The sequence below is a fragment of the Zingiber officinale genome, chromosome 1B, assembly GCF_018446385.1.
Source record: "Zingiber officinale cultivar Zhangliang chromosome 1B, Zo_v1.1, whole genome shotgun sequence".
NCBI classification, from domain to species: domain Eukaryota; kingdom Viridiplantae; phylum Streptophyta; class Magnoliopsida; order Zingiberales; family Zingiberaceae; genus Zingiber; species Zingiber officinale.
The window spans coordinates 121,231,981-121,259,911 of record NC_055986.1 but is presented as its reverse complement, the minus strand read 5'-3'; the positions used below and the strand labels follow the sequence as shown (position 1 = coordinate 121,259,911).

The 27,931-nt window shown below is 36.6% G+C and overlaps 4 protein-coding genes and 1 pseudogene across 10 annotated transcripts; 3 read left to right on the top strand and 2 right to left on the bottom strand.

Moving 5' to 3' along the window:
• Positions 1-1,087: 1,087 nt before the first annotated feature.
• LOC121992451 (protein DETOXIFICATION 40-like) lies at positions 1,088-2,972 on the top strand. Its single transcript, XM_042546882.1, has 6 exons — positions 1,088-1,723; positions 1,831-1,887; positions 2,018-2,256; positions 2,350-2,468; positions 2,575-2,661; positions 2,742-2,972. The coding sequence occupies exons 1-6, from the start codon at positions 1,098-1,100 to the stop codon at positions 2,799-2,801; spliced, it is 1,188 nt and encodes a 395-aa protein (XP_042402816.1). The 5' UTR covers positions 1,088-1,097; the 3' UTR covers positions 2,802-2,972.
• A 1,005-nt stretch (positions 2,973-3,977) lies between these two features.
• Positions 3,978-4,556, top strand: LOC122041537. The gene has a single exon (XM_042601255.1). It carries the CDS (start codon positions 3,978-3,980, stop codon positions 4,554-4,556), a length of 579 nt encoding a protein of 192 aa, XP_042457189.1.
• A 1,050-nt stretch (positions 4,557-5,606) lies between these two features.
• LOC121975886 (neuroguidin-like) lies at positions 5,607-16,304 on the bottom strand. Of its 2 annotated transcripts, none has more exons than XM_042527812.1 (9): positions 16,244-16,304; positions 11,839-11,995; positions 11,660-11,747; positions 8,009-8,188; positions 7,746-7,934; positions 7,047-7,220; positions 6,819-6,970; positions 6,064-6,190; positions 5,607-5,937 (listed from the first exon to the last, which is right to left on the bottom strand). In XM_042527812.1, the coding sequence occupies exons 2-9, from the start codon at positions 11,898-11,900 to the stop codon at positions 5,926-5,928; spliced, it is 984 nt and encodes a 327-aa protein (XP_042383746.1). In that variant the 5' UTR covers positions 11,901-11,995; positions 16,244-16,304; the 3' UTR covers positions 5,607-5,925. The 2 variants fall into 2 exon arrangements, with proteins under 2 accessions (XP_042383746.1, XP_042383735.1); XM_042527801.1 differs by lacking the exon at positions 16,244-16,304 and adding an exon at positions 12,635-12,909.
• Positions 8,785-10,507, top strand: LOC121975895 (annotated as a pseudogene).
• A 1,318-nt stretch (positions 16,305-17,622) lies between the features above and the next one.
• Positions 17,623-26,149, bottom strand: LOC121975859 (ATP synthase gamma chain 1, chloroplastic-like). Of its 6 annotated transcripts, none has more exons than XR_006110465.1 (3): positions 25,886-26,147; positions 23,614-25,425; positions 17,623-17,768 (listed from the first exon to the last, which is right to left on the bottom strand). XR_006110465.1 is itself a non-coding variant. In XM_042527790.1 (3 exons), exon 3 carries the CDS (start codon positions 24,801-24,803, stop codon positions 23,682-23,684), a length of 1,122 nt encoding a protein of 373 aa, XP_042383724.1. In that variant the 5' UTR covers positions 24,804-25,425; positions 25,551-25,724; positions 25,800-25,865; the 3' UTR covers positions 23,612-23,681. The 6 variants fall into 6 exon arrangements, 5 of the variants coding, with proteins under 5 accessions (XP_042383724.1, XP_042383718.1, XP_042383696.1 ...); XM_042527790.1 differs by lacking the exons at positions 17,623-17,768; positions 25,886-26,147 and adding exons at positions 25,551-25,724; positions 25,800-25,865 and having other exon boundaries at positions 23,612-25,425; XM_042527784.1 differs by lacking the exon at positions 17,623-17,768 and having other exon boundaries at positions 23,612-25,425; positions 25,800-26,149.
• Between the last annotated feature and the right edge of the window lie 1,782 nt (positions 26,150-27,931).

Below are 27,931 nucleotides of genomic sequence, written 5' to 3'. Positions count from 1 at the left end.
CTACATATTTTCAGTTGCATCATAAGTGCGAACAGAAAGGAATTAACATTAAACTGACGGAGAACGCCAAAATAAGCTCACACTTAAAAAAAACAACTAGAGTTCAATATATTTATAAAAAAAAACAACTCTACACCCTCCGTTTCAGTATTTATCAATAAAATATAGATATAGATAAAAATAAATTAAAAATTTAGAAGCTAAAAGAAAAATTAAAAGCAGAAACAAATTATTAGGGGAGCATAGACTGCTACTGCAGACAAAAAGAATAATAAAATAATAATTAAAAAAAGGGAAAGTCTTAACTTAATTTATAGAAATATATTAATATATATAGTAACGAGTTTCTCTTTATTCTAATTAGCGTATAGCATGGCGACCTATGCCGCCGGCTCGCCGGAGGAACTCTCCTCACCTCTCTTGGCCACTTCCGAGAAGGAGGCGCCGCCGAAGTCGACGTCTCCGACTCCGGAGGGAGTGGGTGGGCATCTGGAAAGCATCCTGAGCGACGACTCCCTCCCGTGGACGCGCCGCATGTGGATGGCCTCCCTAGTGGAGGTACGGTTGCTCGTCTACCTGGCGGGGCCAGCCGTCGTGGTCTATACGCTCAACTTCATGATGTTGATGTCCGCCCAGATCTTCTCCGGCCACCTGGGCAACCTCGAACTCGCCGCCGCCTCCCTCGGCAACAGCGGAATCCAGATCTTCACCTACGGTGTCATGGTAGTTTGCTGCACCGACGTGATGGTTCTCTTTTTTTCATGCGAATCGCTCGACTCTCACGATTTATCACATTACTCGTATTTGTCATTTAGTATTTTTTTTTTTTTTTTAAAAATAATCAGTAGCTTGAAAAATACTAATCCGGCCGACACTAAAATTCTATAACCTTAACATTAATAAAATTATATACAAAATTACTTTAAATTAAAAATAGGTACATTGGCTGTTATATATCCTTAATTAATCGATTACACTGCATGGATGATGTTCTGTTCTGTTGCAAATTAAGTGCAACAATTTGGGAATTTTGAGAGCAATTGATCTTGTTTTTGAGCGATTAATGAGTCGTTGCGAGAATCTGCGCGCAGCTGGGAATGGGAAGCGCAGTGGAGACTCTCTGCGGACAGGCGTACGGAGCGCAGAAGTACGAGATGCTTGGCGTGTACCTGCAGCGCTCGACGGTACTGCTGATGGCCACCGGCGTCCCACTGGCGGTGATCTACGCCTTCTCTCGTCCCTTGCTGGTGCTGATAGGGCAGTCCCCGGAGATCGCCAAGGCCACATCCGTCTACGTCTACGGCCTCATCCCTCAGATCTTCGCCTACGCCGCGAACTTCCCCATCCAAAAGTTCCTGCAGGCGCAGAGCATCGTGGCGCCGAACGCCTATATCTCGGCGGCGACGCTGGTGGTGCACCTGGCGGCGAGCTGGCTGGTGGTCTACAAGCTGGGGATGGGCCTGCTGGGTGCCTCCCTCGTCCTCAGCCTTTCCTGGTGGATCATCGTGGTGGCGCAGTTCGTTTACATCGCCACCAGCCGCCGGTGCAAGGCCACCTGGACCGGGTTTACCTGGCAAGCCTTCGCCGGGATGCCGGAGTTCTTTCGGCTCTCGTCCGCCTCCGCTGTGATGCTCTGCCTGGAGACCTGGTACTTCCAGATCCTGGTGCTCATCGCCGGCCTCCTCGAGAACCCTGAGCTCGCTCTTGATTCCCTCTCCATTTGGTAATTGAAAATCTGACAAAATGCGTATCCAATTCAACGCCGTTTTTAGGTTAATTTAGATTTTTTCCCCCTTGTTTCTGTTTCTGTTTCTGACATCGTTGGCGCAGCGTGACAATTAGCGGCTGGGCGTTCATGATTTCCATTGGATTCAACGCCGCGGCCAGGTCAGTGATGATCACCGACAATCATTATCTACTATATCAAAATTAAATGATCTCTACGATGATTATATTGTTAAAGCCATTTTTTTAAAAATCAACAAAGATATTACTATAAATAATGAATGCTGTGCAGTGTGCGGGTGAGCAACGAGCTGGGCGCCGGGAATCCCAAATCGGCAGCGTTCTCAGTGGCGGTGGTGACGGCCATGTCGTTCATCTTGTCGGTGATAGTGGCAATCATCATCCTCGCCCTCCGCGACTACGTCGGCTACGCCTTCACCGAGGGAGAGATGGTGGGGCGCGCTGTCTCCGACCTCTGTCCCTGGCTCGCCGTCACCATCATCCTCAACGGAATCCAACCCGTTTTATCTGGTAATTAACTCATCGATTAGTCTGCTAATTGCCATTTTAAAGTCATTTCCGATCAAACTACGGCCACTAATTTATTTACAACTGCAATTGTAGGCGTCGCCGTTGGATGCGGATGGCAATCTTTTGTGGCCTACGTCAACGTCGGCTGCTACTACATAGTTGGTATTCCACTTGGTTCTTTCCTCGGCTTCAAACTTGGTCTAGGAGTCAAGGTCATTAAATCTTTTTGCTTAATTCCGACTCTAAATTTTCAATTTGAATAATTAAGAACCAACGTTTAACTCACTGCACGTAAAACGGCTCTTTAATTTGGGACAGGGGATTTGGGGAGGTATGATGAGTGGTACCTTCATTCAAACACTCATCCTGCTCGGGGTCACCTGCCGAACCGATTGGAACAAAGAGGTAACTAATTTGAACTAGACTAATTAGTTGAATAATTGAAGTTTAATTCACGGAGTCTTAATTGCTGATGCTGGTGGCAGGTGGAAGAGGCTAAGAAGAGATTGAACAAGTGGGAGGACAAGGAGGCCCTTAGGTCCTAGAATGAATGAATTACCATTCTCATGATTTGAAATTTTAGCTGGGAGAGTGCAATAAACTATATATCGGACGCCCTACCAATGAGTTGATGGAGTAGATGGCCTTTTTATTACATCAGGCCTAACTCAGAATGCCATGAAATTGAAACCCATGTTCGTGTGTTTCGTTTAATTTAAGCGATCGATCGTAAATTAATCACCAAACAAACATGGCCTACCAAATCGCAACTCTGTGCCGCCGGAAGTTTCCTGATACCTTCACTTTTGATTAATTAATACTGATATATGCGCACGCAAATTTAATTTGAAATACACTCCGACAGCAAATAAGCACCGTAAGAATCCACCATTAGATTCTATTAATTCGATCCCCAACAGTAATCCCAAGTCCCTGTCATGCCCCAAAAAATTAACCCAGTCAAATGCCTAATTTATCACATGAGAGGAGCCAAAGAAGTCAGTTGTTTCTTTCGTTATTGTCATTATTTTTCTGCATAAAGATGGTGCGATTTACTCGGGGAGTCTGGCCTGGGTGCTCTTTTTTAGGTTAATTAGTAATTAATTCCGGGATAATTTTTTGGAAATTTAAATATTCGTAGTAAAGATGATGGTTACCTACGTGGATGGATACGGCAGAGGTCATCGAGTGCTGTTTGGTTTATATTCCTTGAAGAGAAGAAATCCAAGTGGGACTTGGCCACTGATCAACTCCAAATTCCTCAGCCGTCGAATGTGCCATCTAATTTCCAGTCGTTATATTAGTTAATTAATGATTATCGACCTATGGTATGGTGAAGTCCACCCGTTCCCTTACGGGCAGGGATCTCCTGGTCCACAAATTACGGATCAGGAGATGGTCCATTGATCTAGACCTTTGATTTAAATGGACCCTATTTTTAAATAAATAGGGTTCATTTAAATCAAAAGTCCACATGTAATGGACCATTCCCTGGTCCACAATTTGTGGACCAGGAGATCTGCTCTCTTCCCTTACCTACGTGGAACTGGGTCCGCAGGGTGGCGGGTTGTCGTAGTGGGGCCTTTCGTTGACGGAGCACAGTAGCGCAGGACCGATGGGTGGGTGATGGATGGTGCTCCGTCTATAAATGGGCGGCGCTCCCTCGCCCTCTCGCGGCCGTGCAGGGTTTCCCCGCCTCCGCACCCCCAACTCTCCACCTGATGGCTAAGGGAAGGAGACGCGGAGCAGAACTGCTGTTCGTCGCGCCCGCGCGCTCCGGCGATGCCACTGACGACCTTCCCGACCTCGAAGAGGATGACGTGTGGCTTGCGTTACAGGATGATGGTGATCACAAAGAGTCTTCCGACGTCGATGATGACGACGGAGGCAGAGCTCCGGGTCGGCGAATGGGCCGTCCGAACCGCGGACGCTGGGGAAGGCAGTTCGTCGGCGGGCTCACCCTCGCCTTCGAGGACGTTCGCACAGGGAATTCGCAGGCGGGATATCACCCATCTCAGCAGCGCGAGGGGCATCGGGCGGCGGCGGCGTCAGTTCCCGTGAACGTGCCGGTCTGGCCAAAGTGGCTCCGATCCGGGTCGCCGGAGGAGAGGGAAGCCGAGGAACAGGAGGAGGAGGAATCCGGGGACGGTGAGTGGCTTCCGCCGCACGAGTACCTGGCACGGGCGCGGCGGTGGAGCGTGGCGACGTCAGTTTTGGAGGGCGTCGGCCGGACGCTCAAGGGCCGTGACATGAGCCGTGTGCGCGACGCGGTCTGGAGTCAGACCGGCTTTCCCGGATGACTAGAACCCGAGTCGGACCGAATATCTCAATGGATTCGATCCGGTTGTTTCTTCCCCTCCGCAAAAACGTACCAAAACACAGAACTCAATTATGATATGTTTCTTGTAAATTTCTAATTTGGTCGAATTCAGGACCAAAATGTAAAATAACTTGCTTGGCCTTCATCATATCCGTAGCAGTTAATGCATGCTCACAGTTTGATTTAGACAGCAATTAGATAAGCATGCGTGTTCAAGCCTTCAAGGCAGAACCGTGGGCAAGTTAGAAACTACGTCTGTCTATGCTCTTACAATCAATTGATTAATTAATTTTACAGTTGATAATCCCGATTTAATTAAATTTTCAAATAAATTCAAATTCAAAGAGAGAGAGATGATGATGATGATGATTATTAGGTCGGCTATTGATTGACCACTATCATAAACATTGTCTGTGCAGCTGTGCTTGGGATTGTGGAGGAATAAAGGTGCTCAATAATAAAGGACTGTAGCAGCACTTGAGTTGTGACGCTTGATGCTCTTTTTTCATTGAAAGGTACATTAGGTTTTGGCACCATGTGTCATTGGCCAAAAGTGAGGTAGTGTAAAACGATGGTAAAGCTGCAAAAGGCTCTGAAGATTCTTAAGAGAAGATTGATTGGAGGAAAGTGTTGACGTCGACACGAACTGGGAGATTGATTGGTGGTGTCTCAGCAATGCTCGGATCGTAAATTTCTGTATTGGTGGTCTCACAGCTAGCGACGGCATTTGATAAAGACAACTAGTTAATCCATCCAAGAATGAGTCCAGCAACGAGGTTAATTTATCATTAAAAAATAAATGGTGGTTAACTATTGATACAAGTCCTCATAAATCCTTGGAACATATCCAAGTTCCATATCTGATATATTTCCATACTTGCTTACATTGTGCTGAGTAGATAAGCTTAGTTAATAAGCTATGACGCTTGGTGACTCAGATGCTACGCGGAGAGATAAAAAGTCCATCGTAGTAAATTCAAAACGTACAAAATTAATTATTTAAATTACACAATTTTAATAGTCATAAAATAAACTGAAATCATACACGTATACTGGATTGTCCATAAAGTAGGACAAACTTAGAAGGACAAAAAAACATATGTTTCCAACTTCAAGCATGTCAGCTTTCAACTATCGCATCGACTAACAAAATTACAAAGCAACAGCTATCAGATTGTTTGGCAGGCACTAATTGTGATTCTAGACGATATGATCAAAATCTCAAATAACACAATGTTTAACTCTAAATCAAACTGAACCTGTAGAAGGGAGTTGTATCCCTACATCCAAGTAATTTCACTCAGCAAACACACGAACTGAGTCCAACAAATACCTTTTTGTTATCTCCCTCAATGATTTCTCTGCGCATCATGAAAGAAAAAAAAATACAAAGAGTTTTTATCTTACTCAATAACAAAAATGAAGTGGATAGAAAAAACAAGGACAATGATCATTGATCAAGTTGTTCCATGTCTTATTGTATGTACCTTCCGCTTCTTAAATCCATTCCTCCCTTTTTTGTTATTCAGGTGAACAGAAGGCTCGGCCTTTTCATTCTCTTCCAAAGGAAGCATTCTGATGTCATCCAAGAAGCTATCGGTCAAACCAAGCAATCTGATAAACAACATGAACAAAATATTAGAAATAAACCAAGACAATAATTCCTATAGTTAAAAGGTTATAGAGAAGACATCTATTAAAGCAGATAACCAATCAAAAAAATGTTCCAGCTTGCACCGAGTGTACAGTTGAGCCCTACTCTCCGTACACCTGGCAAACCGGGGAAGCACGAGCGGCTTGTTCTGGACTTGACAGCCACGTGCACAAGAAATTTGACGCCGCGGGCATGTGGCCCTGTGAGAATCGAACCTCGCTAAGTGGGTTCACCACCAAACCCGTTTACCAACCGTGTTGTGCCCCTGGGGGCAGCAGATAACCAATCAAGCTATTATAGGCTATTACAACTAGGACATTGCAAATCTACCTCCTCAAACAACTAATCAATCTTCCATTAGTTTTTTTTTTTCTACATCAAGGGGACTATCGTATTAACAGTAGCTCCTAACAATTAGCAAAGAAAATTTTTCCTACTAGATGCGTCCAATTGCATAACTTGGATAAAAGAGGTTTTGGGTTAGTTTCTATATCCAACACTCAAATTATATCAAATCAATGAAACAATTTATTTCAGGGAATGATTACAGTTTCAAAAAGCACTAGATAATAGAGCATTCCAGCATACCCATTTCTTGATTTCATGTATTTCTCCAACTTCTTATCACGCTTTGTAATTGGAGCACGAGTAAATAGCTCTTCTTCTTGTTTAGCAAGCTCCTCTTGCTTTGCCAAGTACTTAGTAAGCTCTCTGCTTTCGGCTCCTACATTCTCTCGTATCTGCAGAAACATTGCAACATTAGGTAAAGTTATACATCAAAGCAAATTATCCTTATGATATAAAATAGCAACTTACCTCTTCAGGTCTATCTTCAAGGTCATCAATGAGTTCCTTCACATAAGAACTTTGTTTTGATTGTCGTAACAATAATTTCTCCCTTCGAAGGGCCTGTTTTTCTTCCTTTGATACCTTATCCTCTTCCATACTTGTAGGAGCAAACCTTGGAGGACGGTAGATACCTGTGGTGTCCTACATTCAGTGAAACTTTTAGTTCTTTCATTGTAATTGGGCCTACTCACATTCAATTCTAGAGCTGTTAAATGAAGGTTTCTACTTAATGATGGTACACTACAGTAAATGTGAAATTTATTCAAAAAAAATTATCACTTGAGAAGTGAATTGCTATTTGATAGAAGGGCAATGAAACACATTTACCTAGACAACTTAGTGAGAAGAAATATTGTGCAAATGACACAATGGCATGGAAAAGAAATCGACCCCACACTAAAAATGTTAGAAGAAAAAGAAAAAACTAAGGGGAAAAAATCACCCTTGTGCATGTCAAAAGAAAAGGAAAGAGGCAGAAAAACAAAATTGTTAAAAATCAGAGAATTAGCAAACATGAAAGTAAGGTGTCGCCAGCAAAGCACTACAATGACCATCATAGTTCGTTACAAAAGCATAAATGCAACATGAATACATGATAGGAAGAATCAATGATGAAAGATAAAGACATCATGTACTAGACAAAACCATACAAGGAGGTGGGGTTACCTGATCTCCCATAGCTGATTTGCTAACAAGCATGTCAGGGTTTGGCCTAAACTTCAATGGGTCTTCCTCTTTTTGAGAAGCTTCTTTTTCCTTGTCGGCCGAGATGACAGAATTTTCAGTTGCAAAGTTACTAGCCGCCCTGATGAGTTTTTGAATTTGGTACTCGAGCTTTTTATCTATTGGACGAATCTAGTTTCAAGAAGATGTCAAACCTAGGAGCACGAGATATCAATAAGAAGATAGAATAAAAGTATAGAGCAGACCTTCTCCAAGTATAACCTGATCTCCACAAGGCTCTTTACCACTGGATGGTCCTGAACAGATAACCCTTTTGCCTTGCGAAGAGAATAGTACACAATTGACTGGCAGTAGTTGAGAAGCAACAGATACTTTGCATCGAGATAGCTCATTCCCTCAGCAGTTGGAAATTGGTTTTCTCTCACCTATAAAAAGAAACACTAACATGTTAATATCACTCATCAGATAGTTTGAAGGTTAAGCCATGTTTACTTAGAGGCATAGAGAATTAGGGACGATAACTTACATTCAAAAGCAAAGACAGACCACCTTACACCAACAAGAATCAGAAGCAATGGACAAAAACAGGAATTCTAAAGAAGTGAATGAATTTGGATAACAAAGAGAAACACCAAGGGTGCATTTGGTCAGGGTAATCGATGATAACCTTGGTCATCCATTTCAGGTTATATTATATAACCTCGTTTGGTTTAGGTAATCATCGATTCCTAATTATCCTGCACGACCGCCACGTCATGAAACGTCAGCAAATAGGTAATGTATCCCGAAATCATATTACCACCAAATTCTAAGGTTTTCGTTGATTTCCCGGTTATCGAGAATAAGTCGCGAGCGAAAAGGTCGTTGAACGGGATCAGCGAGGAGGGCGAGCAGCTGTCAGTCATGGAACACGATCAGCGAGTAGGGGCAAAGGCGACATCGACGTCTTGCGTGGATGGAGGCGATCGATAGGTTTGCTTCTTCTTCTCCTTTCGATCTCTTCCTCGTCCTTTTTGTTGTTTACCTTCTTCTTGGTGTTCGATCGATGGCTCCGTCGAAGCAAGATTTTGATGAGCACAGCCACACTGTAGCATCAGGCAGTGTGAGAGAGGGAGGGGCCGGGAGATAGATCTATTATCTATACGTCCATGGCGGTCATACTGGTGTATGCCATTCTGGAATAGATGATGATCGTACTTTTGCTCCTCAATGGGTTATTCGCCTACCTCATCGCCCGATTCACCGCTTACTTCGACCTCCAGCTGCCCTGCATCTTCTGCTCGAGGGTGGATCATCTCTTCGAGAGCGACGGCGACCGCCGTCGGAGATTGGGCAGCGCCTGCCGCAACCTCGTGTGCGCGGACCACGCCGCTGAGGTTTCCGGGTTGGGGTATTGCGACCGCCACTGGAGGCTGGCAGAGGTCAGAGAGATGTGCGAGGATTGCTGCCCAACGAAGTCGAGGCCGGCTGGACCGCTAGCCTTGCTGTCGTGAATGAAGAGGAGCGAGGAGGGGGAGAAGGATCTGCGATGCTCGTGCTATGGTGTCGTTCTGGAGAGTGGGTTCTACTCGTCCTACTTTCTTGCCAAGCAGTCTTGGAGCCTAACGGAGTACAAGCAAACAAAGAACTTGGTTGATAAAGAGGAAGTCGACGATCAAGAAGTACTTGAAAAATCCGCCACCTTGGGCGAGGAAAAGTTGGAAGAAGAGGAAGTGATTGATTCCCACATAACTAAAATATTTCCAGGAGAAGAAAAGGAGTAGCAGAATGAAGAGGATGAGAACGAAGGGCACACTATTGCTGCTATCTTGGAGGAAGAAGAAGAATCTTCCCTTATCTCTGATGCTTGCCATTTGGTGCAAGACACATCCATTGAAGTCCTCACTTCCACTCCAAGTTACATATGCGCCGAGGAGGATCGATTGGTCCCAATTGAGCTGATTGACTCTATGACCAAGATCCCCATTGTGATGGTTTATGAACTCAATGATGTGAAGCAAACTGCAAGGTCTAATTATGCTAAGAGCAATATTGAGAAGGAATTGTATTCTTCTGAGGTACAAAGAGCTCAACAATCTACTATGACCCTAGATATATAAAGCATTCCAGAGGAGGAGAAAACATTAATACCATCTGTAAAAACAGATGAAGGTATTGAAGATCATGAATGTTCTGTGACTCAAGGCATAAGGACTGAAACAGGTGAAATACATCTCGAGAATTCTATGGTTCCTCAATATTCAAAGCCCATTTCTGATCAACAAGTCATTGCTCCTCGGGCTACAACAGTTATCACACTTGAAGGGCTGAGTGAGAAAGATCATCCTGAAACAAAAGGTAGCATGGTTCATTCTTAAGAAAGCAACTTTTATCAATTTTGTTAAGTTCCTTATTCACATTTATCAACTTCAATAAATATTGCTTCCTCACTTGGATTTTTCTAATTAATCTGAGAAGGGATATAATTTATCGATGCAGATAGTAATTCTGATATATCAATAGGGAGTGAGATATGTGACAAGGAACACATCAAAGGTTCTGATATATACTTACAAGCCAACTTTAGTTTCAGAAAACACACAAGATCAAAGACTCAGTGGAGAATAATGAAAAGGCTACCATAGAGTCATGGACCAAGGTAACAATTCATGATCATTCTTTTGGTTTGATGTTCTAGATATTCACTTTTTTATTGAAGAAACAGCATTTTCTGAGAACCATATATCTGAATTTTCTGAGAATCATGAGATTGAAGAGGATAGAGCACCTGAGACACCAAATTATACTGATGGTATTCAAGGTATATGAGTAAGAGGTTCCTGATTGGCAGAAGAGAATCCGTGACAGAGTCCCTTTATGGGAGTGTTGCCAGTGAGTTTGAAGGCTGTGATACATTGAATATAGATGAGCTTAAAGCTGCTCTACAGGCAGAACAAAAGGTCCTGAGTACATTGTATGCTGAACTTGAGGAAGAGAGAAGTGCCGCTGCCATTGCTGCTAACCAAACTATGGCTATGATTACCAGGCTTCAAGAAGAGAAAGCTGCTATGCAGATGGAAGCATTGCAATATCATCAAATGATGAACAATCAGAATACGACCAGGAAGCTTTACAGCTTCTCAATGAGCTCATGATCTATCGCTCTCACTTCGTTGTCAACTTAATGTGCATAAAATCGAAGGTAATGCCAATACTGCTTAACCTTAGATTAAATTTTCAATCAACACTAATTAGGATAGGCAAACAAGTTTTTCTAGTTTCACTGATTTATCCCATTAAAATATTAAAAAATTCTTAAAAATTCTAAATAAATCAATTAAATTTTATATATTCATATAAATTTATTTCCTTAATAATTATGAATTATATTATTATTATTATTATTTAAATAAAATATTCAACTAGGTTATACACTAAAATCTCAAAACAAACAAATTTTTGTTGCATTACCTAGAGTTGAAACAAACAACATTAGGTTATGTCTTATTCTCCATAACCTAGTTATGTGATTATCTAGTAATCATATAACTAAGGTTATGAATAATAACCTTGAACCAAACATACCCTAAACTTTGTCGATCTGGTTGGAATAAAAAGCAGTGATTATACATTTGCAACTAAAGGCAATAGATTTTATGCAGGATAAATCTAATAATTTGATTATATTACTAAGATAATCAAACAACTTACTACTGCTAACCCTAAAATTAACATGCATTTTAGATTCTCAGAATACTAATTCTGAAATCAAACAGAGAAAACAGACTTATAAAAAAAAATTGATGAATCCAGTCATAAATTACTTCTCTAGCACAAATTTTCAGGCAAAAACATGATTTTAGGGAGCAAATAAAAGAACACAAAATGAAAAAGCAAATTGAAATGACTTAACTGACCTTCTGGGTAAGGACTTCCACTTTTCTCCTAACAACATCCAGACCATCCTTCATCTCCTTTAAGATAGCCATCAGTTGGGGAGTTTCCCTGGATTGATTGGCAAAAAACAAATTTAAAGAAGCTAACAAAAATATGAAATTATAGGGCCAAAGAAAACTGCAATTCTGAAGAGACTGACCTTACAACAGGTATGTTCATGATATCCCCACTGTGAGGGATTGACTCTTTGTTGTCACCCATAATCTCAAACCAAGGAGAAGTTTTCAGCTGAGATTTGTTTCTTTAAGTGCTTGACGAAGTGGAGGTGCAATGAAAAAGGAAGCAAGTGTCACGCCCTACATAGAGTAAATATGTTGATTAGATATCACCTAGGCATGCATAAACCTAATGAACAGAGCTACTAACTACTGACAACTAGTGTCAGAGCATAGCATAAGAATATAAACAACTTCTCAAAGAGAGACAGAGCAACACTGAAAGTCTAGCACAACAAACTCAATCCTCGAACCTAAAAATGGAAGAATAAGAAACGAAAAAGAAAGTGGGCATAGAAATGCCAACAAATAGAAATAGGTATTCAAGTATGCATATGCACCAGAATCCAGATAGTGTTATTAGATAGAATTTGCCTACTGAGTGCACTAATCTATTACTATAAAAACGGCCCTAGAGTCATATCAACTCATTATAATTTTTCAACATGCATGTTTGCTCCCAGATAAAAGTGATTTGAATAAACTCTGGCTGCAATGAGTGAATAAAGCTACCTCTATCAATGTGGACCTAATCATGACTGCATATCTGAAGAAATCGTGGTTTCACACTAGCAAGATCAGAAGTCTATGAGTATGGATTGAAATGCCGTGCCGTGCCTCCCGTAACGGACGGTTTTTACCGTTCCGAGACGGGACCGCACAGCACAAGCGAGAATTTCGCGTGTGTACTCGCGTGCGTCGAGTTGCATGAAGACTTACCTAGAAGCATCAACGAGAGCGAAAGATCAGTAGCGGCAGCAAGGCAGCGGTGAGAGATGAGTAGCGGCAGCAAGGCGGCGGCGAGAGATGAGTAGCGGCAGCAAGGCGGCGGCGAGGCGGCGACCACACTTCGAACAGCCAGGTACGATAGTAAATCGTTATAGACTTCAATTTGAGGAGAGGGCAAATGGTGGCGGTCGCAAGCGGCGGCGGAATAGGAAGGAAAGAGGCGGCGGAATCGCGAGCAGAGGCGCAAACGCGAGCGAAGCGGTCGGGGTAGGGTTTATTAAAAATTTAATATAACGGTTTTAAATAAAAATGTTATATTAAAAAATAAAAATTTATATATAAACATTTTTTTATAAATCTGTTATTTAAATTATATATATAATTTCAAGTTAATAATTAATTACTATATAAATTTTGTGTGTGTATATATATATATATATAATTAAATTAGCTATTAATTAACTAATATAATTATAATATATAAATATATATTTGTATTAAAAAAAAATAAAAAATTAAATTAAAAAATAAAAAATTTGAATTCGTAATTGTTTAAAATCAACCCTTAAATTATTTTAATAAATTAAAATAGATTAAAAGTTTTAAAAAATAATTAAAATTTAGAAATAATTTTAATGAGTTTGTTACTCTATATCCATCCACGAGCACCTGCAAACCTATACTTATAGTATTAATTTTTTTTTTTATTTTCTTTATCCTAACCCTTAAATCATAAATATTAAATCCTAAATAAAAAAAATTAACACCAGGTGTAGGGTAACATTCTTCGATTTTCAAATTTTATAAATAAATTTAGGGATTTTTAAAATTTATAAATATTTTTAGGATTTTATAAATAATTCTAAATTTTTTAATTCTTAAAAAATTAAACTCTTTTTATAAAATATGTTATTTAAGTTATATATATAATTTCTAATTAATAATTAATTACTATCCAACTGTAACTATATATATTATATAAAATGATAATTAAATAAATAAATGATTAATTAACAAATATAATTATAATATTTAAAAATCAATTTATATATTATTTAAAATCAGATTACATTGTATTAAAATTACATTAAATCAGATTACTACAAAAGTATAGTAACACTTTTATCTAAATTATACAGTATTTATTTTATTAATAAATCAAAATCATTATATTATATTCTCTTTATGGGATAATTTTCCCTATCTATTTTCTATCGTGTAGCATTTTACCCCTTATATTTTAAAAATAACATTTAACCACTTTTAACCAAAATTAAATGTAAAAAAAATTATAAAAAATAACTATATCCTTGTATTTTTAATATTTTTTTTATCATTTTAAGAGGAAAAAATCATATTAAATTTATCAATAAATTGCATCTACTTATATTTCTTTTATTGATATCTGAATTAATTCTAGACAATTTAAATCCTTAATTGATATTTTCAACGTATGTATGACTTTTGATTTACTAATTAAAATTAATAAATTATATGTAATCTCCATAAATATATATTTTCATCGCCTAAGCTACAAAACCTTCGAATATAATATATAATAATTATTTTATTCACTTTCTCCTAAATTTTAAATTTGTCCTTGTCCATGATTATATAAGATTCCATAAAAATATGTAAAGGTATAATTTTCTTTTTTTATGCGACGACAAATTTTCATCTTCTTTAAACTTTTTTGCTTTCTCATACATGCACGCGAGCCTTACATCTCAGTTCATCACTGTCTTGACCGTCAAAAAAAGTAATATCGACAATATCAACCCTCAGCTGACAAGCTTTGTTTTGCAATACATCGAGAGCAGACGCACTGATAAATCGACATCAATTATAAATCCGAGCGAGTGATGAAAAATACCATCACTGATGCTTCTATATTCTTTTTGTCCTTTTATGTTTATTTTTCTCCGTGTGTACACCATCGATTCAACTAATTAATAATTAAATAGTCAACCCCAAAAACATATATAATTATTTTCCACATCAATTCAATATATTTTTTCCTCTTAATATTATCAAAAAAAAATATCAAAAACATAAAGACATGATTATCTTTTATAAATTTTTTCACATTTGTCTTTGATCACATAAAATTAAGTGTTATTTTTTAAACAACACTTGTAAAATGCTTCTTGATAGGAAATAGAGAGGATTAAAGACATTTTTTTCTAATATAAAATTCTACATTATCTTATATTCGTAAACCAAATTGATAATTTTAAATATTTTTGAAATAAAAAATACATTAAAAATTATATTAAATTTTAAAAATAATTTGAAGTTTGAGAACAATAAGCACACACAAAAAAACATTTATAACAATTAATTACAATAGCAATAACATCACTAATATGAGCATATCTATAATTACCAACTCCTATGATTCGAATACACATCAATTCTCGGCCTTAGCTATTATCCACTACACTCAAAAGAATTTGAGGTTGAATCATATCATTTTATTGGAATATGTTTTTTAATGGAAATGATAAAGGAAAGGAAAAAAAAATATTTTCTATCCATAAATAAATCAACTTGCAGTTGTTTTAATTTAGATACTAATATTTAAAAAATATAAAAATATAAAAATCATATGGACACATTATATGATATCGAAACCGTATCATTCTAATTCTAGATTGAAACTTCGACATAATTTGTTATTTTAAAGTATGGATATGACCACTAACAATTAGTCCAAAATCTATGCATACGAGATTAATATATTGACTAGAGCTCTCGTGGATATGATGCAGCGACATGACACCTTTTCAATTTCTCAGGCATCTAAGGATCGAATATCAACTTCAACGAATAAACGGATAAATTTTCCTTAATAGACAGTTGATCTGAGAATGTTGGGATGAGCGCTTCTTGATTTATCCTAGTGAATAATGAGAAATTTTTATGAGACTAGATTGATTACCTTTCAGATTAATCGACATAAACTGCATAAATGATACCAACTACAACAAAATAAAAAGAATAAACTGACTGGAGCTCATATCACCATGGCACAGCTATCATGCTTTAAATGTAAATCTAATAGATATTAGTCATGCATGTGCAATATCAAACAATTACTAATATGTGGAAAATTACCATTCATGTATGATAAACATAATTAATGTTAACAAAAGTTATATTAGTGCACCAATTATAGAATCTACAACTCATAGATAGAATCACTCCACTAATCAATGGATAAATAACATGAACAGAAATTTTTGAAATGTTGAATTTATGAATAAACAAACTAGTACTAAGAAATCCAACTGAAGAGTGAATCAACACAGGAAGTTAGAGAACACAAATAAACCATGGTAATCAGTGAGAAGAAAGGGATAAAGTGACAACACGATCCCACCACATACAACCAGAATATCTCTATCTCTTCTATCAACTCGTCATAATATCACGAACATTTAAATAAAAAGCAAGGAACGCTTCGATTCGATACATAAAAGCAAAAAATCGGAGTTACTCCATTGGAATAGGGAGGCATGTCGACGAGAACAACGATTGTAAAAAACGAAGAAGATAGATCGTGTAAGAGGGAGAAGAAAACTAGAGGCGAAGACTTACGATAAATTTACGCACAGAAGATTTTTTTCATTGTGGGGCGAGGTCGGCTGGGGAGTATGCGCGGGTGCGGCAGCCGGCAGAGAAGGGAGACGCGAGAGTATGAAATTTGGTTTTGATAGGTATTTTACCAATTGACACGAGGCATGTAAAATTTCGCATTGCTTCTTTAATTTTTATATTATTTTCAATATCAACCTCCAAAACATAACACCATGCTCACAAATATTATAATTTTCAATTTACCCTCAAAATTTTAACTTGTCATTAACATCTAAATGATTCTTTTTTCATTAAAAATTATACTAATATAATTTTTGTTTTTAATCCGTCATAGTTTGTCATTCAATGTTTTAATAATTTATTTCACCCTCTATTTTTTTCACATTTTTCTAATGCTTCACTATTTTTTTTATTTTTTTTAAACCATCTAAAATCGAGATAGCCATTTTTGTCTTTATAAAATTTTTAATACTTTTTGGAGTGACAAATTCAAATGAATTAAGTCAAATGTTTAAATATAGATGAGGAAAGGTTTAGGTGACGTTTGATTTTCTCTTAGGAATCGAAATAAAAATAGGTATTATAGTATTTTGAAATAGGAATGTGTATAAGTTTGGGTATTATTTTTAAAAATATTGTTTGGTTAGTTGAATATTTTCAATCGGAATGAACCTAAATTTTCTTTTTTACCCTTAGAGAAAATAAAGAAAAAAAATTAGATGGAAGAGAAAGTTGAATGTAAAAGAAAATATGATGTAAGAGGAAGTGTGATAAGAGAGAAAATGTGATTAAAAAAAATGAAGAGAGGGAAAGTATGATGAGAGAAAATGAGAAGAGAGCGTGGAGAGATTGAGAAGAGAAAAATTATGATGAGAGAGAAAGTGTATTGAGAGAGAAAGTGTTATGAGAGAAAATAAGAGATTGAGGAGAGAAAGTATGATGAGGAAATGTGATGAGAGAGAAAATGTAATAGGAAAAATGAAAAGAGGAAAAGTGTGATGAGAGAAAATGAGGAGAGAGTGTGTGATGGAAGAAAATGAATAGAGAGAAAATGTGATAAGATAAAATGTGGAGAGAGAGCATGATAAGAGAGATTGAGGAGAGAGAAAATATGATTAGAGAAAAAATATAATGAAAAAATGAGGAAAGAATGATGAGAGAAAAATGATGAGAGAGAGAGTATGATGAGAGAGAATACAGAGAAAAAATGATAGAGAAGAGAAAATATCATAAGAGAGAACAAGGAAAGAAAGTGAAATGAATGAAAAATTGAACAAATATACTAAAGATATTTCATCCAAAACTTAATTATTATTCTCATATCCATCAAAACTCGAGAGAATGAGTTTCATCTATATTCAAATTTTTATATTTTATTCTAAACTCAAGATTTCATTCCCATCAATTAAACATAAAATTTAGAAATAAATTTATTCTCTCATTCTTATCAATAATTTCCTGCATGCTCAGCCTCTGTCGAACACCGGAAAATCGTCATTCCTGATTCCCCTGCTTTTTCTTTCACCTGCATGTATTAATTAAATAATCAAGCAGCACATGTATTAATTAAATAATCAAGCAGCAGATTATTCACCAGATCAACTTAAATCCTGAAAATTAAATATAGAATTAATGAGAATTTGATGCGTAATAAAGCAATAAGAGCATCCATTTCAATTATTTTATCCAAAAAATTTATCCTAAATTTTAGATAGTGTAATTAAAACTCTCTACGTTAATTATCCTATCTATTCCCTAAATTTAGATTTGATGAATAATAATTCTCTAAATTTAGGGAATGAAATCTTTACCTTAAAAATAAAATAATATTTCTTTTTAATCTCTCTCATTCCCCTCAATCTTTTCAATCTCTCTCCTTTCACTCATTCCATAAATATAATAATAAAAAATAGAAGAAAGAGAATAAAATAATAAAAAAAATTAAGGATGATGAAAATTTTAGGATATTTGATGTAGTGTGTAGTAAAAAGTGATTATGTAAATTTAATAAAGTGGGTCATTTACTCTAATTTTTAGATATAATAATAGAGAAACCGATGTAAATGCTCTAAGTGATTGGACATCATTCTCATAGTATGCATAGGGCTCCTTCTTTACCATACCTACGTAGATCTGACCATGGTTCGGAATTGACGATTTGACGGTTCAGAACCATCAGTTCAACGGTTCCTGACCGGTTGACCCTTAACCGCCCAAAACGATTACAGTTCACTATTCGGAATCACTGATTCACGGTTCGGTTCATAGTTCGCTACAATTCAAGATTATTATATTAAAAAAATAAAAATTAAAAATTATTTTAAAAAGAGTTTTGTACTTATTTAAGTTGCCTACGTATCTCCTTAGAGTATAGGGGAATCAAAGCTCACATAGTTCTTTTATATTTTTACCCTTTTACATTGTCACTCACTTACATTTCCCATTTATGTTATATTCAATCCTTCAATATCAAAATCTTCAACTTCGTCATCTGAAGTTACATTCCTTGGATTCTTTTCTCGACTTTGGCCCAATCGTTTAGTAATGCTTGGACTTCCAATGAGTCGGGAGATAAAGTTAATCATCGTTCATCTAATATGTTGTCGTCGACACTGAACGTCTGCTCCATAACAACAGATGACACTGGACAAGCTAACATTTCTTTGGCGATCACAAAAAGAACGAGAAAACTTTGAGCCTTCTGTGACTAACACTTTAAGATATCAAAATTTTCACTATCTGCTTCATTAAAATCAAAAGAAGTCGTAAAATAATTCTCAAGTTCTTGTGTGGAACTTGAGGATCCTCGTGGACGTTTCACCTGTTCTTTTAATAAAAGTTGTACTTTTGTAAGTTTTAAATTACTACTAGTAATTTGTTGTATTTTAGAAATATTAATTTGTGTTCCATATTTTATATAATATTGATTATAAATATCATATAAATAAATTCTAATATGATATATAATATTAATTAGATTAGAAGAAGAAGAATCTTTAATTAGAATTAAAGTGTCATAATAGAAAGTTAACATTTCTGGTAAAAATTTTAATTTAAATATAGGATGTAAAACAAATATAATTAATTAAATTTCAGGAATAAAATAAAAATAATTTTCCTATTTAGATTTTATAGCTAAGATACAAGAAAATATAGATTCATTATTAATATGTTCATTTAAAATTAATATTATATTAGATTTTTTTTAAAACTAATTGAACAGTCAGATAATAAACACAAAAAAATTATTCAATTGCATCATTGAATACTTTTAAAATTTCACAAATACTACTACAAATATGTGAAAATAAATATATATTAGTATTAGTATTTTGTGCAAAAAATGAACATAATAATTCTTTATGTTGAAATGAATCTTGTAATAATTAGTATGTTGATTAATTTTATAAAACTTATCCCATTGTTTCATTATAAATGGATGAGACCATGAATAAGAAATTACAATTCTAATTGGTTTAATATAATTTTCTAAAATTTTTAATCCATCTTCAACACATAAATTTAAACACATGGCATACACAACGAATATGAAAAAAACCCACCAATAATAGGTTGACAAACAAATTTTAGGTCATCTATACAAGCGGTATTAGAACTAGCATTATTTAATGATATTGAAAATATTTTATGAGTTAATTCATATTTTTTTTAAATTAAACATAATAATTGTGTGATGTTATGAGCATTATGTGATTCATCAAAAATTTTATAAGCTAACAATATTTTTTTTAAGGTTCCACGAATTATCGATCTAATGACAAGTTACACTCATATAAGAATGTGTTTATCAATGATCACTCCAAATATCGGAACATAAAGAAACTTTATTATCTAATTTACTAAATTTATTAATTAAATTCTTTTTTCCTTGTTTTACTAATTTTTTAATTATACGAGTAAGTGTAGTCTTAGAAACACATTTAGCACGTGGATTAAGAGAGTCTTTAAAAAAAATCTTCAGATGCGCATTTAGGTCCAAAACTAAAAAAAAATGTTCTACGGAAACAAATTTAGTTAATGATTCTCTTAATTTATTATCCAAATATAAAAATAAAACGGAATCAGAACTACCGCTAGTTAAAGAAAATCTTGATAATTGTGTTTGAGAACGGTCGGTCTATATTCTATCGGGTGCTTCATTTCTATATGTCGTTTCAACGACCCATAACCGTCGTTGACTTGAAATTTATAGGAAGCATTGCAATGTTTACATTCTACACGTATTTCTTCCAACGGAAGAGTGACATTGTCAAAATGTTTAGTAAAAATAAAAAACTTTAGAGGAGGAATTTCTTGAACCTTAGAAGTAATTGCATTGATCCTTCCTTATATTTTGGGTGTTGGATTCGGAAGGTGCTCGATCTCATTATCGGTGGATTGAATGTTGGGGTCCTCCTCCCGCCAATTCACTATTTCCTTTCCCTTCCGAGCTTGAGATGTGCACCTCCATGACCTCCTTCCATTGTAATTGAAAATTGGAAACGGAAATACATAAAAATGAAGACGAAAGCTTATAGAGAATATGAAATTGAGATTAAAAGTAGAGAAGATGTGCATGAAAATGATGAAATGAGCTCTCTATTTATAGAGTTTGGATAATAACGGACACTAAATCATAGTCATTAATAAAAAACGATCAAATGATCCTAACTGTTGAAAAAAATACCCAAAAAATCCTCCACTCCTCTCTCAACGGCTAGGAATTGCCGGTACGGTAAAAAAAAACTTGTCAAACAGGCGGGCCCAACCGACAGTCCACCAGTTTTGCACTCAAGGAATCGGAACCAGCCCGACAACTTGCCAGACCAATTCCAGTTCATCCCAGAACCAGGTCGACGGGCAACCGACCCGTTAACTTAGTTACGGGTCTGAGTCGAATCCAGGTTGGACTCGGCCCAGGGTCATATCTTTACCCACCCCACATAAACATAGAAAATCTCAATATATCTTTTCACAATTAAAAAAACTTTTTTTTATTATATGTTTATCATCTCTATCCTATACTTTACATTATATATAATTAAAAAATTTAATTAAAAATAACATATTTTAAAATAAAAAAATAAAAAACATCACATTTTCTTCCAAAAAAATAAAAATTATATATGATAAGAATTTTTCAACTGAAAAACATATTTCTTAAAAACAAAAGTTTTTTAAAAAAATTATTTTAATAAAAAAAATTAAAGGACTCCGTAATAATATTAACATCATTTTCTTTATAATATAAATAAAATTAAAAATAAACTATGCACTTAATTAAATTTTTAAATAATTATTTTTCACTACATACTACATCAATTATTCTAAAATTTATATTTTATATTTTTTTATTATTTTTCCTCTCTTCCAATTTTTCTTTTATTTTTTCTTCTTTTATATAATATCTTATTGTCATTATCAAATTCATTTTTTTATTTCTTTTTTCTCCTAAATTAAATGATATTTTATTTTTTAAAAAATTAATTTCATTTCTTAAATTTAAAATATTATTAAAGAAATATAAATTTAGGGAATAAATAGGATAAATGAGATAAATTTTTTTTATATAAAATATAAAATTTAAATAAATTTTATATTTAAGAAAATTAACATGAATCTTCTAAATAATAGGAAGAGAAGAACAAAAGAGCTCCTCCACTCCTTTTTGCCACGTTCACACTATGGATGCCCTTAGCGTTATAGGAATCGCTTCACCCTGTTCAAGGAAGCACTTATTCAGATCGTGTCTCCCTCACCGTGCTTTTTTTTTTTTTGTCTAAATCACTTTCCTTTTTTTTTTTTTTTCCCTTAGAGGACATAATTTGTTTGAAGTCATGGTGCTTTTATTCTTCCTGCATCAGCAAAATTGATAAGTGATATATTTTATTATCTTTATTCTCTCTCAGCCACCTTGGCCATCTGCTACCTCAAAATGCAACTCTTACACTAAGTTTTGTTCCTTTTTCTAATGCTATTCGTAATTTATTGAATAGATATTTATTTACTGAACCAATCCAATACAATTCAGTGGGTAACTTCATGTGTTTCACTTGGATTGAATTAGCATCTAATTTTTGAATTGATTAGTTAGATCAGTGAAAAAACAAACAATTAATGATTAGCAGTTCTGAGAAGCCTTTTTTTATCCTTTCCCCGCTAATGTATTATCTTTGGTTCATGACGTTCTTATTGTTGAAGGTTTTTTGTTATCGTTGCAACACATGAAATCTTCCATTGCAATTTGCACATATTTGTCAAGAAATGCAGGAAAAAAGGTGACTGTTGTGTTGAATATGTACTATGAAGGTGGCTGTCTCACTCAGTGCATCTATGCCTAACATCGATACACAATCAGAAGCTAGATCCAGTGAAGAATGAATTTGACTGGTTAGTGCAAGCTTACATTAAATATGCCCAAACTTTCAACTGTAGTGTGTGTGTGTGTGTCCTCAGGCAACAATTTTGAACAAGTTCAGAGATTGGCAAAAAAAAAACTACAGAGTACGTAGGTTGCTAGACTTCATGGTCTGGGAGGAGCCAATAAGGCATATATAATGCTCAACCATATCTCAAGTTATATTGGATAGACAGCATGGTGTTATAAACTAAAAAAAAAAAAGAAGTAGAGAACATTCTCTACAATTTTTTTTTTCTTTGTGAAAAAACCTAATTCAACGTTCATCATTTCCAGAGTAATGTTGTCTACAAAATGTTGAATTCCAACTCATCTCAAGAGAATTCACATGCAAGCTGTGTGCTTATTATATACTAGGCTCTGGTTTCAAGCAGTAATTCAATGGATAAAAAAGTGAAATGGCTAGCAATGATGATAGTCGTAAATAACATTCAAGGATCTATACGTGCCTTCCTAGTGGAAACTAGGAACAAAAAGCTAAGATCCAGCGTAGAGCTAAACAAGTGTGGCAGTTAAATTAGCATACAAAAACATTACATTGTAAACTACCACTATGAACTTTTGAGGTTTTGTTATGTTTTAAGTAAAGAACATTCTCTTCGAAATGTTTTCGTTTTGGAGCATGGCCAAGCTAACTTTCATCATTCCAAAAATAGTGTTCTGTTCAAAATATTGATATCTAATTTATCCAAAGAGAATCTAGATTCAAGCTATGTATGTATATATTGACAGTTATCATATCTCGAAGTAATTTAGGCTGATAAAAAATAGAAATGATAGCAATTTAATTATGATAACAGCATTTTCATTTGAGGATCCATAGTTGTCTTCCTTATGGAAGCATGGAACAAAAGCAGTCTCTATAACTATAATGTCTTCTCTCATATAGAAAAAAAAAAAAGAAGAAGGATATGAAATGAATCATGCAATACTCAAGAAAAATGCAACTTACAGCATAAGAAGATGCAAGGCCAGACAGGACAAGAGAGAAATGGAGTCTTGATCCATGGAACAAACAGATCAGGAAAGAGCATCCGCACCGGCAATGATCTCCAATATCTCCCCGGTGATCTTCGCCTGTCGCTCCCGGTTGTAGGAGATGGCTAGCGTCCTTTTCAGCTCCACGGCGTTGTCAGTGGCGTTGCTCATGGCAGCCATTCTCGCCGAAACCTCACTCGCTAGTGACTCCTGCAGGGCCCTCAGTATCTGGCTGTTGAGATACAGAGGCAGCAGGGCGTCCAAGATCTGCACCGGGTCCTGCTCGAACTCCATGATTGGAGAGAAGGAAGGCGTTGGGATCCGCACCGTCTCCCGCTCCACCGTGAGCTTCCCCTCCTTGGTGGTGAGGCGGAAGAACTCGTCCTCCGCGGCGTCAACGCAGACCCCGTTGGCATCGCAGATCTCGCCTTTTGGGGAGAGCGGGAGGAGAGTTTGGATGACGGGGTCAGACTTGACGAGGGAAACGAATCTTGTGTAGAGAAGCTCTACCTTGTCGACCTCCTCGCTGACGAAGAGGGAGAATACCTCATCAGCAATGGCCTGCGCCTTCTTAGTGGTAGGCAGGTTGCCCGCCTCGAGGAAGCGATCGACGGGAATGTAAGGGCGGCGTTGGAAGTAGGTGCCGCCCTTCTTCCCCACGCTGATAACTGTGTAAGCTATGCCAAGGGCGGACAGCTCGGCGATGCGCTGTTCCGCCTTTTTGATGATGCCGTTGTTGAAGCCGCCGCAAAGGCCACGATCGCTAGTGACCACCAGGAGGGCGACCTTCCGGACGGGGCGGACTCGGGTGAGGGGCACGTCCACGTCCTCCGTCTGCAGCCGTTCGTTGAGGCTGTAGAGCACCTCGACGAGGGTCTCGGAGAAGGGGCGGCTATTGACGACGGCTTCCTGGGCACGGCGGACCTTGGCGGCAGCCACCAGCTTCATGGCCTCCGTGATCTTTTGCGTGTTCTTGACGGAGTCGATGCGATTCCTCAGCTCGCGTAAGCCGCAACTTATAGTGGTGGCGGAACGAAATCGCCGCGTCGAGGCGCCGGCAGATGGGAGGCGCAAGGCTGAGAAGAAGGCGATAGGGGAGAAGCGATCGAGGTGGGGCGGATTCGCCGAAGAAGCCCACATCGGGGCAAGGTTGGAGCACGACATGCTCGATGATATTCCTAGAAGAAGAATTGACGTAACTAATGGCTTGCTCCCTTTACATGTGCACAATGCTCAGTCGCTTTTTATTTAGCCAGAAAATAAAATAAAATAAAATAAAATAAATTTGTATCCATTTCCGGCGACGGAAGGATGAAAGAAAGGGGGAGCGTTGAAGTGGGTGCAGTGTTGATGTTAAAATTCCACCCAGGCATTGAAATAAGATCAAGCAAGCAAATTAAACTCAACCAGAAATGTTTGATGGAGATTATGAAACAAACAAGGTGGCATCCTCCAAAAGAGGTTTAAAAGAAAGGAAAATCATGTCTATCATCAGTTATCATGGGTGTCATAATAGCGATGGGCGATCCATTCATTTAGACGTTCTCTTCTGGTACTGCGCCTTCATCCATTTGATGCCCGTGGTGGTGCCGCTCTTGGCCTTGCTTGCTCCAACCGCTGCAGCCGCTTTAGCCTTCCCGAAGCTCGAAGAAGCGAACGCCTTCGCCTTCTCCATCTTCTTGTTGTCTTTCCCGCTCTCCTTGTTCTTGTCGTCGTAGTCGTCGTCGTCGTTCAGTCCGCCAGCGCCCCACTGATCCGCCCAACTTGGAGCTCCATTCGCCATGCTCTGCATTTGATAAAATCGACACGGTTCATTTGCTATCGGCAACGCCATCATTCAAATTATCATCCGAATGATTGGGAGATCATGCAGGCGGACCGACTAATTGAAAAGGTCGTTAGAAAAATCACCAAGACATCACAAGAACAAGAACATTTCTTCCCACAAAATGATGCATCCCCAATTTACACCGGCAAACGGATTCGAAGTAATCTAAAATTCGATGCTTATCAGATCAAACGCCAAGCAAGCAATCCAAAGTGAGAAAAATTAACATCGACTTTTCCAGAATTTTTTCTCTCTTCCTATCAACACAACGTCATCTCTTAAGATTCCACCGGAAGATTTTCTTATAAGCATGTAAAGAAGAAAACGCATACTAGATTGGAAATCTTATGAAATAATCCTGAGGATCTCCTTGGCCACCAAAAACCGAAAGAAAACGAAGAACAGGCGAGAAAGGTACCTCTTTACCTCAAGAAGTGAAGAAAACGAGTCTTCGTCCTGCTGATTCGATGGGGGTGTCGGACTTGGATGGCTCTCTTGATGTGGAATGAAATCACTTTGTTTAAACGAATCGACGAGGTGAGAATATGTACCAGCATTAAAGGCACAACCGATGAATACGGTCACCAATTAACAGCTTTCCATTCCCACAAAAAAATAAAAATAAAAATAAATAAAGAGAAAAAAAACGTAAGGAAAAAAAACTCCTTTCTATTATCTACCAATAAAGTTTCCTTTGTTATATATTAATTGCCGTCATACCTTTGGGAATCGTTGAACAGTCGGCGAAAAGCCGTATTCAACAATTCCATAGGGCTGAACTTTCGGAAAGATAGCTGTCATTTGTATAAACAAACAAATAACAACATCAACAAAAAAACAGGGATTCTCATTCTTCTTCTTCTCTTTCCTCTCCGTTTGCAGTGTCAACGGTTGTATCTGGAAATGAGCACAAACCTACAAACTTCTTGGACTTCGAATATTTTTCGTCTTACGCAACTTAAACTCGTTTGCCCACCTCTATAATGAGAGCTGCTTTTTCCACCCACGCTGACACCCTCCCCTCCCCGGATCCATCATAAAATTCAATGATATTTATCATTCTATCCTTTTCCTTATTCCTCTCATTCACGTTTCTTTTATTTAATTTTTTTAAATTTTGTTTTTTTAACTAATTTTAGTTTTTATCAGTTTTATTTTTTAATAATTTTTTTATTATTTATTGAGTGGCAGTGCTTTTCCCACCTTTTATTTTGTTTTGTTTTATTTTATTGTTTTTGTTTTTTTTAATCAGTTTTTTTTTATAATTTTAATTTTTTTATTATATATTTATAATCTTTTATTTATTTTTTAATCGTAGATTTTCGCACACACTCCCTTCCCAGTCTCATCATATTATTTACCTTTATATCATTTTTTTTAAAGTATTTTCTCGACAAAAAAGTCATGCTTTTTTATATTCGCAATATGAGATTGAATTTTTTATCCTCAATTTTCTCTGTCCTCCTATCATACTCATCGCCTCAAGCCCACTACCGACGGCCTCTGGTCGTCATCCCGACCAGAACTATACCCTAGGGGAAAGTGAACCCCTGGGGGTCGCTATCAGGGCGATCGACGTCGAAATTCGGCTGAATTTAAGCAGGGACTCATATCGCCGACAAAGGAAAGTTTACTCAAATCCGGCCGATTTTCGGGATTGATCGCGTCGATGGCGACCGTATTCACCTTCCCCCTAGGATATAATTTTAATCGGGGTGGCGACCGAAGGCCGCCGGTGGTGCCACCGACGATGGGCTGAGGCAATGAGTGGGATACGGGGACAAGTGATATTGAGATAGAGGATTTGATATCTTATAATCTTTGTTTTTTTTAATAATAAATTTGAGGAGTTATTATTTATAAAAAATTTGAAAGTAAAATATGGATAAAAAATAAAAAAATGATGAAAAAATAATAAATAAAATTTATTTAAAAAAATAAAATTGAAAAAAATAAACGGTAAACTAAAAAAATAAATAAAAGTAGAAAAAAAATAAAATAACTTGTTATTTTAAAAGAAGGGGTAAAAAAATCATTTAATAAGGGAGAGAGAGGGGGTGGGCTGACAGAGAGCGGTTGAGAAAAGCAATTTACCTCTATAATATCCACAATTTTTTTTTAACAGTTGAAATTTTAATCCTGGTATGAATTTGAATGCTTAATTGGAAAATCTCTATTCAATTAGTCGAGTTTAATTTTATTTACATTCCCGCAGTTTTTAAATCATTTTCTACGTTTATCTACAATGAACTAGTAGTTTAAATAACTATTATTTTTAAAATTATTGTTTCAAATAATTTAATTTTAACTTGAATAAATCCAAAACTTAAAAAATGGATGTAAATGAATAAAAAATAATACAAAATTAGATTTTCAGTAACGATTAATTTTTCAAAAATAATTGAAGCATGGCTGAAGGAATATTTTGATATTGACATAACTTTAATAAAATTGGTAGTAAATA